Raw genomic sequence first — 11241 nt, 5'->3', positions numbered from 1 at the left:
TATATATCGCAATACGCAATCCGCATATTGTATTGCGATACGATTTTCATCATACCGGTACGAACATTTTACAAAAATGTATTCACATTTCATCCAGAAAAGCCATCCGAAATAATGATATCAATGTTAACAAAACAAAGATGTGTAAATATTTTTTTACGTAAAAATAGCACTCTAAAAAGTGTATTATACGGAGTAGCGTTGTTACATGGGAGAATTTGTTGGATGCTTTTGAACAAATTATCTTTGAATTAATTGCGCACAACTGTAAATGTTTCGTTCAATTCTGAATTGAGCATTATTACATTTGTAATCCGAATATCGGAAACAGGCTTCCAAAGGGCTAGGTTCACGAAGGGTTGAAATATGCCCTGTTTCAGAATTAAATGAATTTACTTTTATCTTATAGGGCAAACTATTGTATATAGGAAAACAACAGATTTATAATTAGTATCGCTTTGTTATGGTTGCTATGGCAACATGACAAATAAGTGAGAATATTTGTTATGGTATATAAAAATCAATTGCAAACGTATATATATATACATTATACGTCATCATGAAAATTATAAAATTGTACATGAGTATTGAATACACACAGCATGTTGTAAAAAAGCAACAAATAGTTGTTGGTTGTCATGGTAACGAGTAAGACATTGACATTTTTCTATAATTTTGTCAAAGAAATCAAAGAATATAAAGTATTATTTAACATGCACAGCATACTTTGCCTATGGCATACCCAATTGATCGAATTATATGCAGGTAAGTTTTAACTAATAAGTTCTGAAACTACAATTTCTGTTTCCATGGAAACAATTTAAATGTATATGATAAATATCACTTTTTAAAGTAAATATCGATCGGCAAACAAAATAAACCGAACAACTTAAATATATATGCTAACGCGACAATACAAAATTCTAGCGTCAAATAAAAAGTGCTTTATCCTTTGTCTCAATAAAAAGCGCGCGAAAATTATGCAGACATGTACAACGTCGCATGGAAAGTATGGGTGTATTTTGTACTGTATAAAAGCGGGGGACATCACATTAGGCGATTAACGTGTGTTCAGTGGGAAAAAACGCCCCGGTTGGACGTGATTTTATCACATCTTTAAATAGTAACAAATTCCAAAATGTATTTGATACTTAAGATAATTTGCAAATGTTTGTGTTTCTTGTAATTCTTAAGCAAATTTATAGTAAATATTTACCAGAATTTGCTATAAAACTGGAATGTGCGGGATTATCGGGTAATTTGCAAGTTATAATTCTAGTACAAGTTAGCAATATATTGCGATATATTGCAATACGGGTTTTTGAACTGACAATATATTGCAATACGGTTTTTGGCGTATTATTGCATCACTAATATTTATGGTCCAATCTTCACGAAACTTAGTCAGAACAATTGTTAGAATGATATCTTGGATGAGTTCTAAAATGGTTCTGGCCTGTTGAAAAACATGGCCACCAGAGGGTGGGGCTTTTTTTATGACTTTTGTGTAAAATTTTGTCAACACTCTAAAAGTCACATTTTTAGTTCAATATTTATGCAACTTGCTTCAAACATAGGTCATAATTATATCTTGGACTAGTTAGAAAATAGTTTTGGTTGGTACAAAAACATGGCAACCAGGGTCGGGGCAGTTTTTCTTTAAATGTCTATAGTAAAACCTTGTTAACACTCTAAAAGACACATTTATTGTCCAATATCTATCAAACTTAGTCAGAACATTTTTACCAATGAAATCTTAGATGAGTTTGAAAATGGTTGTGGTCTGTTGAAAGACCAGAGGCGGGACATTTTTAACCGGGTTTTCCAAAGGAAAAAACCGGTAATTAGATTAGTAAATGTCAGCGAGCGGGCTGGCGGGCAGAATAAGCTTGTCCGGGCCATAACTTTGTCGTTCATTGTGAGATTTTAAAATCATTTGGCACATTTGTTCACCATCATAGGTCGGTGTGTCATGCAAAAGAATTATGTTGATTTCTGCAACGTCAAGGTCACACATTGAGTTCAAAGGTCAAAAATGGCCATAAATGATCTTGTCCAGGCCATAACTATGTCATTCATTGTGAGCTTTTAAAATTACTTGGTACATTTATTCACAATCATTGGACGGTATGTTATGCTTAAGATTAACGTCAATATCTCTAAGGTCAAGGTCACACTGAGAAAATAGATTGGATTTGACACAAGGGGGGTAACTAAGAACAATCAGTAACAATTCACATTTTGAATTGTCTCCCTTTATCAGACTTTTAAATCAAGGTCGCCACAACTAAAAATAGATTGAGTTTTTACACGTGGGCGGTAAGGAGGAACAATCAGTAACAATGCACTCTTTGAATTGTCTCCCTTTATCCGATTTTTTTTTCGGCGGGGCATTTTACCTAATATGGCTATAATAAAACCTTGTAAACGTTCTAGAAGTCCTATTTACGGTCCAATCTTTATAAAACTTAGTCAGAACACTTTTTATAATGACTTACCAGTTGAGTTCAAACTTTCTTCAGGTTCGTTTTAAAACCTAGCTGCCAGGGGGTGGGGCAGTTTTCCTTATATGGCTATAATGAAGATTTGTTGACGCTATATTAGTCACATCTTTGGTCAATCTTCATCAAACTTTGTTAGAACATTTGTCCTAATAAAATCTGGGCTGAGATTGAATCTTGGTCATGTGAGCTCAAAAACTAGGTCACTAGGTCAAATACAAAATAAACATGTTAATACTCAAGAAGTTACGTTTTTGGTCCAATGTTCATGAAACACCTGGTACTTTCTCAGAATAGTCCAGTTCCTTTGGGTTTTAGGTGAGCGCCATAAGACCCATGGCCCTCTTGTTTTACTAATTTTTAGCTCGACTATTATATATGAAACATATATAGTGGAGCTATCCTACTCGCCCTGGTGTCGGCGGTAGCGTTGGCGTTGGCGTGCAAATGTTAAAGTTTGCGTACTACCCCAAATATTTCCTATGTCCCTTGACAAATTGCTTTCATATTGTGCATACTTGTTTACCAACATGGCCCAAACCTATTTACAAGAGCAGACCACTGTATCAAGCATTTTGACATAATTATTGCCCCTTTTATACTTAGAATATGCATATTATTGATAAATGTAATCCAATTAAAATCACAATCTTATGAAATATTTGTAATATTTAAATTTTCACTTTAACTTATTTAATAATTTTAATTAATCATAATTAATAAAGTTTTAATTAATTTCAATGGACAAAATTTTAAAATAATTATTGCATATTGTTTAAAATAACTAGTGCATATTGTTTAAAATAACTATTGCATATTGTTTAGAATAACTATTGTACATTGTTAGAAATACTTAAGGAATTGCGCATTTTTAAGCCCAGTTTTCACAAAACCACACCGGAATACTTTTTGTGCCAGGTGAGCTACAAACTCTATCATATTGATGTACTATAAGAAAACAGCTTACTAAGCTAACAAAGAATAGCACATTCCAATCTAAATTGTTTACCAAATCAAGAACGCAAACGTAAGCAATAGAAACTTCTGGAAAGTTCCATGACCAAGGGTTAACAACTTTGACCCGAACAAATATAAAAAAGTAGGTGAATCAGCGTACCACGTGAGACCACATAGGATCACGTGAGAAACGTATTAGGAAAAGTCTGATCAGGTTTCAGAAAATTGCATCTGGAAGAATATTTAAGAAAACACTGCGGGGGACTCACCACAGTGTTTTCTTGGATATTACAGGTGAGCTGTTGATACTTATTTATTTTCAAACCTAAATTATTGTTTGCTGCAAATAAATATATTCATATTTAAATTATTGTTTACTACTTTAATTTGTTTCACCTACATTCAATGTAGAAAGTTGGAAAGTTGGTTGACTGCGCAATATCCAAATAAATATATATTGTGTATTAATGATAATTGCTATTTTATAAGTATCATATTAGTAAAACAAATAGTACTGTCTTCTCATAAATAAATAATTTCTTTATTTTATGATTTAACAAAATAATGTTAATGCCTGAAAACTGTTAGTGAAATTGAACAATATTCTGTGTGATTTATTAATATATATTAAGAATCAATATCGTTGCATATGTACGTATATATCATAAATGATATTTATGCATGCAAATGTTTATCTTGTTTAATAAATTAACACAGTGTTTTCTTGGATATTACAGAGAATAAAATGGGCTGTTTACACTGTCGACTTCTTTGATTATTTACATCTATTATGGATTATAGAATATTAGCGCTTAACGCTAATTTGCATAAATTGAAGAACGGTAGCATTTAATGCTAATTGAGAATGGAACACTACAAATACAACATTCACTAAGACCGTAATGGACAGAATAATTAACTGTTAAGAACTAAATAATGTATCGTACGTAAATAAAGATCCCGTTACCGATTACACTAGATGGAAAAAATGAAAACTTCAAGGATATTGAAATAATAAGTAAAAGCACGTACGATATCTGGTGGAGAATAGGTTCTAAAGTTTAATTCCTTTACAATAACATTTTCCACAACAAAAATCGTCAGAAATGTTTCAAGATGTCTCACTACAATTTACGTTCTCGCCTATCAGCCACTCTACCGCCACAGTTGACGCCGCCAACATCCCCACCTGACGAGTCGACAGTTCCGGAGCAACCACTTCAACCATCAACTACCATATCAAAACAAGACACTCCAAAATCATCAAGTGAGTCAAAACCTTATTTACAAACTCCCGAAGATTTTGTTGCAAGTGAAAAACGTCGTAAAAAACAATTACGTTCAGATTTTCATAAACAATTAAATTCTATCAAAACAATCAGAAGAGTAACAATACATGACAGCCCATTTCAAAGTCACCCATTACAATCCAATGCATCAGACACCGAAGAAACCCAAGAAACAACACTCCAGCCATTAACGCAGGACCCGCCGAAGGAATCGCTACTCGAGCCATTATCCAATTTCCGGTACGACCCAGTACCACCGCCATATGGTAATTTTCAGTGCCTTCCCGACGAACGACTACAGGATCCAATTTCCAGTGTTATCTCGCAGAGACCTAACTTTTTCTTAAATACCCTATCACCTAGTGTTAATAGTGCTAATTTTCCATCGCAAAGTGCTAATAGTGACAATATTAACTTACGTAGGCAGACGCCTTCCGCACCTGGCCACTCTCCAGCAGACGGGGAACGACCGGCGAGAAACTTCCATACCGCACAGACTTCGGACCCAAGAGGTACAATGTTTAAGCCAAACATAATTAAGTTAGCATGCTTTACAGGCAGAGACTATGATAGTTTACCAGCGTTTCTGGCAAAATTTCAGAAATTTTGTAGCATGAATAACATTGATAGGGGTGAGTACGCTAATGTTCTTCCATTTTACCTGTCCGACAATGCAGAGAATTTTTACAATAATCTGACCGAAGATATTAAATCTAATTATCAAGAACTCACCAAAGCACTTGCTAAACGATAATCAAGAATTCACTATTTATACAGATGCTAGTACCTCCGCAGTAGGATTCATTTTATGTCAAGAAGATTCTCCAAACCGTCATCATGTTATTTTATATGGGGGTCGTGCTTTAAAAGATAACGAAAAACGTTACAGTAGTTGTGAACTGGAATTATTAGCAATCATTTACGCTTTGAAAGAATGTAGAGTCTATATATCAAATAAACATGTCAAAATTATAACAGACAATAAAGCTTTAACATTTTTGCATACAGCAAAACACTCAAATGACAGACTATATAGATGGGCTTTAGAACTAGAAAATTATGATCATGAAATCATTTATAAAACTGGCAAGACAAATCCGAGCGATTACCTTAGTAGAATTAACTATTCTAAATCAGACACCCACGTTAAATCCAAGGAAAACATACATACACTTTCCAATAATAACGCACCTTTAACACCTCCACAAACCTTGGCACCAATACAAGTAACGCAAAATAATCATTGCTCCCAGGTTAACATTCTCACAAGAAAAATGCGAAAACAAACAATCAACACAACACCCACCAATCATCAACCAATTACCTCTGCTGACAATCAACTTAGCACCATTCCACCTGACAACAGTGTTATCTCAGATAATGATCACATACCTGGTTCACAACTCCAGACAGTCAATGACCGCAAACAACACGCGCACTTAACAACTAATCAACTAGACATTATAAACTTACAAGCTACATCAAAAGACTTCGGCGACATTTATGCATTTTTAAAGAACGGTCATTTACCTGATGATAAAGACTTAGCAAAACGAATTCCATATATAAGCACCCAATACGAAATAGTTGACAATGTTCTGTTTCATTTTTACGAACCAAGATCTAAGAAACATCAAACTGAAAAAACTTAAATTAAACAATTAGCTTTACCTGAGTCATTAAGAAGTGAAATACTCTACAGTTTTCATGATTTAAATGGTCACTGTGGTGTTGATAGAATGTTTGCAACCCTCAAAACTTTTTATTACTTTCCAAAAATGTATCAAGCAGTTAAAGATTATGTTCAATCTTGTAAAAACTGTCAAATATTTAAAAGAGATCACAATTATAAACCATATCCATTACAAGAACCTTTTATTGCAAGCGCACCATTTGACATGTTACACATCGACATTGTTACGGTAGCAAAACAGAGCAAAGAATATAAATATGTTTTAAGCGTTATATGCGCATTTTCAAAATTCGCACTATTTATACCATTAAAAACGTAAAACACTATTGAAATCGCAGAACAACTTTATCATAAAGTATTTGCAATATTTGGACCGCCCAAACGTATCACATCTGACCGAGGACAAAACTTCTTAAGTGGTTTAATGGATGTTCTTTATAAATTCTTTCAAATAAAGAGGCATCGAACTTCATCTTATCACCCAATGAGTAACGGAATGGTAGAACGGGTACACTCTACATTACTCTCAATACTACGTACATCGTTAAAAGACGAAAGCGATTGGCCTGATAAGCTTTCCAGTGTCCAATTAGCCTATAATTCAACAGTATGTCCGAAAACGACACAATACTCTCCGTACTACATTCTTTTCGGCCGACATATGAATAAACCCATCACTTCCGAATTATTTCCACCAATTAATACCAACCCTTCAATAAACACTTATGTTGAGGAATTGAAACAAAGATTTAAACTTATATGGAATATCACACAAGAAAACATAAATAATTCTCGTGACGTTATGCGTAAGTTTTACAATCGCAAAACTGCAATACGTCCATTTAAATTAGGAGATCTTGTTTTTATTAAACAAGAAAAAGTACCTTTAAATAAATCCAGAAAATTGTTTCGAAAATTTTCAGAGCAACCCTATTACATAACCAAAATATTACAAAATGGCACATATATTTTGAGAGAACGATATTCAAACAAAGAATTAAAAGTTCCGGTTAATATCAACAGATTAAGAAGATACCATGATGAAAAGGATTTACGTGATTTATCTCAAACATTCAAATTCCATGAAAAAGAAACTAATGATAACACAGAAAATCAAAACAATCCGCAAACCGTTACCAACAATACACAGCCAAATATAACGGCAACTGACAAACAAAATACAATAAATCAAAATGATATTTCACCAAAAAATTCAAACAAGAAATGGTACAAAGCTGACAAAATTTTAAAAGCCAGAATTAAAAATAATCAAAGACAATATTTGATAAAATGGACAAACAAAAAGTATAAGAACAGTTGGGCAAATGACGAAGACACATCAAAAGCACTTATTAAACAATTTTATATAAACAAATCTCTAAAGAAAAATCACAAAAGAAAACGGTAAAATGATAAACAAATTAACTGTTATTTTTTTTCTTTTAGGCAAGATGTTGGTCACACGATTCATTATACTTTTCCTGTCACTTGTGGGAGCACACAGCGAACAATTGCTGATGAACCATGGCGTTAAGTTCTCAGATCCAAAAACAATAAACTTCGTGAATAATGAATGGACGCATACTTTTCGATTTGATATGCCGGACTATCATTTCAATAGTGACATCGGTAGAAATTATTCATTGTGTAGAGACACTTATTTCTACGAAAAAGGATGTACCTAGCGTCGAATTCAACACTCTAAGGATTTTAATGGAACATGATATACAATCTTTGTTACACAAATTTCGTAGCATGATTCCTACAATCTCAGATAAACGGAAGACACGTGAGTCACAACCCTTACTTCCCTTTATAGGACAATTAGGTTCAACTCTTTTTGGCATTGCAACAACGTCACAACTTAATCGATTACGCGATCATGCAAATAAATTGGCACAAAGAGTTAATCTCTTAACAAACACATTTACGCACGAATTCGGCGAAATGGCATCATTTGCAACTAATGTTCACGAGCATATGAAATTATTCGATGAATTCGTTGCGAATGCTTCAGCAGTCAGGCATAAAATTGTGGACGAAATGGAATCTATGTCAAATAAACATACAACTGCTGAAAAGTTAATACTAGATGTAAATGATAAAATGATCAAAATAAGGTCACAGTTTGATAGGCTAGCCATAGGAATTGAATCACTGAGCAATCGTAAATTATCGATTCATATAATAAACCCCGAACTTATGTCCCAAACGTTAACAGAAATAGCTTCGTCGTTAAAAATCAACTATCCGACTCATAAATTGGTCAGCACTGAATTGGCATTCTACTACAATCATGCTGAATTTATTTATGGACGCAACAATAATTCGATATACATAATGGTATTGTTTCCACTGACAAACAGTTTGGATAACGAAATTTATGAATTAAATTTCTTTCCAATTCCTCTTGACAATGATATAAAAAACAAAGATGCTAATGAATTCACATCAAAACCGCGGTATTTAATTTATAATGGGAAAAACCTATTATTCACTTTTCTTGATGAATCATTCTTGAGAGACTGTTTGACAGCAGGTTCAACAATTTTATGTAAACATAATGTTATATTTGAAATCGATTTCAATATTGTTTCGTAGAACTCTTGAAACACGGGGACAATGCAAAAACGAAAGATATATGTGAATATAAGATAGTAAGAAACGTCTTGAAACCAGAGCTGAGAATTTTAAATAGTTCTAAGGTACTTGCATACATGCAATCAAATTTAAAATTGGAATGTGTAAATCGTTCTAAAACAATAGATGATTGTAAGTACTGCATTATCGATGTACCATGTGCATGTAAACTAGTCTCAAAAAGTCAACGTATTGATGAGCAATTCACAAAATGTTTGACAAACGATACTACTGTCGACCAAATATATCCAATTAACTTACCGTTACTCCAACAATTTTTTAATAATACGGTTTTGGATAAATTGATGAAAAACATTTCGTACAATGATCCAATAAATGTATTATTACCGGTATTAAAAACCTTCGATCAAAACACACAGGATATATTAACTCGGTCGCACAAATTAGAAATTGACATGCAAACCTTTGTGAAAAGAGCAAAGAAAAACCAAATTGTGTACCATAGCCTAACAGAAGCAATGCTTAACGGTGAAATCTCAATTGAATCAGGTTTATCCACTTTTGATATAATTTCAATCATAGGTATATTACTCACAATCGGAAACACGCTCATGTTGATATTTCTTTCACGAAAAATTCGCATTCTATTAACTGCAATTACACTAATAAAACCAACAGCGGCACAACATCTTAAATACGACAATCCCACCACGCTATCACCACTTCAGGAATTTACCAACAGTCTTAATGAGTCTCTGAAATATGAACATTTTCTTGTCTTTCTGGCCATGATTCACGTTCTCTTGCTAATAACAATCCTTCGCAAATTGCAAATATTCAAACGACAACGTGGCACTCTTTTGATTTTACATGTATCAAATGGTTTAAATTGTATTGATATCAACATCGTCAGTTCGGTTTCTTGTCGATCAGAATGGATCATTGACTTACCTGTCACCCTGAACATAAACAGCATACGCTTTGGATTGTTTCCAAAACTGCTCATTAACACTACAGAAATTTCGTTTCGGAACGCTACAGGGGATATAATAATGGAAATACCATCTGCTCTGTCAATTGGCATTTATCAGTACATCAAACTTCGACAAATGCTCAACACAAACTATCACACTGAACTATTCTTGGTCCATAACGGAATTAAGGAACGTACATAAACGAACTTCAACTTCAAAAAAAAAAAAAAAAAAAAAAAAAAAAAAAAAAAAAATGGAATAGCATTAGTGGAATAGCATTAGTTATCACTTTGTCATCATCATATTTGAATATGTTATAACTTTGATGTCAAATTTTGCATGGATTTCAACTCTGACGTCAATTATTCAATGTTATATTTCATTTTTTTCCCATTTAACCATTATAAATACTTTGAAGATTATTGAAATGATTTAATTTAATCTTCATTATTAAATACTACATTTTACATGTTTTCTCATATTAGATGTCAATCGTTACATACTTTGATTTTATTCATTACATACATACTTCAAATTTTTTTTTATACTTTCGCTGTTCTCATTTCAGGCGCACACGACAATACATCATTCATATAAATATAGTGTGTATTTCATAATTGTGTTCTTAAATTTGTATTTTCATTGATACTCTATTGTATATATAATATCATTTTATCGTTACATTTTTGGTTCCCTGTTGTCAATTTTACATTTCATTATTTTCATAAAATGGATATTGTTATTAACATTTCATTTTTTATATTGTTCTCTAATTATTTCAAGTTATTATTTAAATACAATGGCAACTCTTCTAGTAATTTATACATTTCCCTCCCTTTAGATCACTATCAACTGCATCACATAAAATACTTTTTAAATACTTTTCCCAAATTAAGAAAAATCCATAGACGCACTAAAAAGTTACTATTTACCCACATGTTAAATAATCCTAACATTTCATTTTCAAGCTTAATTTTGCTATAGACTACTTCGACATAAATATACTCTATCTTCAAATGCTCGACCATCTACTTTATGAAATCCACCCCCTAAATTTTCAAATCTGCCAAACAATTATTTTAAGGTTCGGTTCAAAATCCCAAAGATCCATAATAGCCCACAAAAGATTTCTTCAATCAAAATTTCTACCTCCCTCGTTATACAATTTTTCCATTACAGACATCTTAAATGCAGATCTTAAACAAATCAATAAATTAATGACTCAA

General features: G+C 32.7%; 1 protein-coding gene across 1 annotated transcript; it reads left to right on the top strand.

The window, feature by feature from the left end:
* The first annotated feature begins 4420 nt into the window (after positions 1-4420).
* LOC127833812 (uncharacterized) lies at positions 4421-10711 on the top strand. The gene is made up of 3 exons (XM_052359272.1): positions 4421-4725; positions 5171-5259; positions 10584-10711. Exons 1-3 carry the CDS (start codon positions 4575-4577, stop codon positions 10659-10661), a joined length of 318 nt encoding a protein of 105 aa, XP_052215232.1. The 5' UTR covers positions 4421-4574; the 3' UTR covers positions 10662-10711.
* The last annotated feature ends 530 nt before the right edge of the window (positions 10712-11241 follow it).

Source organism: Dreissena polymorpha, chromosome 6, assembly GCF_020536995.1.
Source record: "Dreissena polymorpha isolate Duluth1 chromosome 6, UMN_Dpol_1.0, whole genome shotgun sequence".
Lineage (NCBI taxonomy): Eukaryota > Metazoa > Mollusca > Bivalvia > Myida > Dreissenidae > Dreissena > Dreissena polymorpha.
The sequence above is the reverse complement of the archived record's forward strand: the minus strand, read 5'-3'. Positions and strand labels throughout refer to the sequence as shown.

Excerpts from the sequence above, each read along its gene's own strand:
- LOC127833812 (XM_052359272.1), top strand. The coding sequence starts at position 4,575 with ATGTCTCACTACAATTTACGTTCTCGCCTATCAGCCACTCTACCGCCA. Across the intron at positions 4,726-5,170 it reads AGACACTCCAAAATCATCAA|GCAGACGCCTTCCGCACCTG; the intron begins GTGAGTCAAAAC and ends TAACTTACGTAG. Across the intron at positions 5,260-10,583 it reads ACAGACTTCGGACCCAAGAG|GCGCACACGACAATACATCA; the intron begins GTACAATGTTTA and ends TTCTCATTTCAG.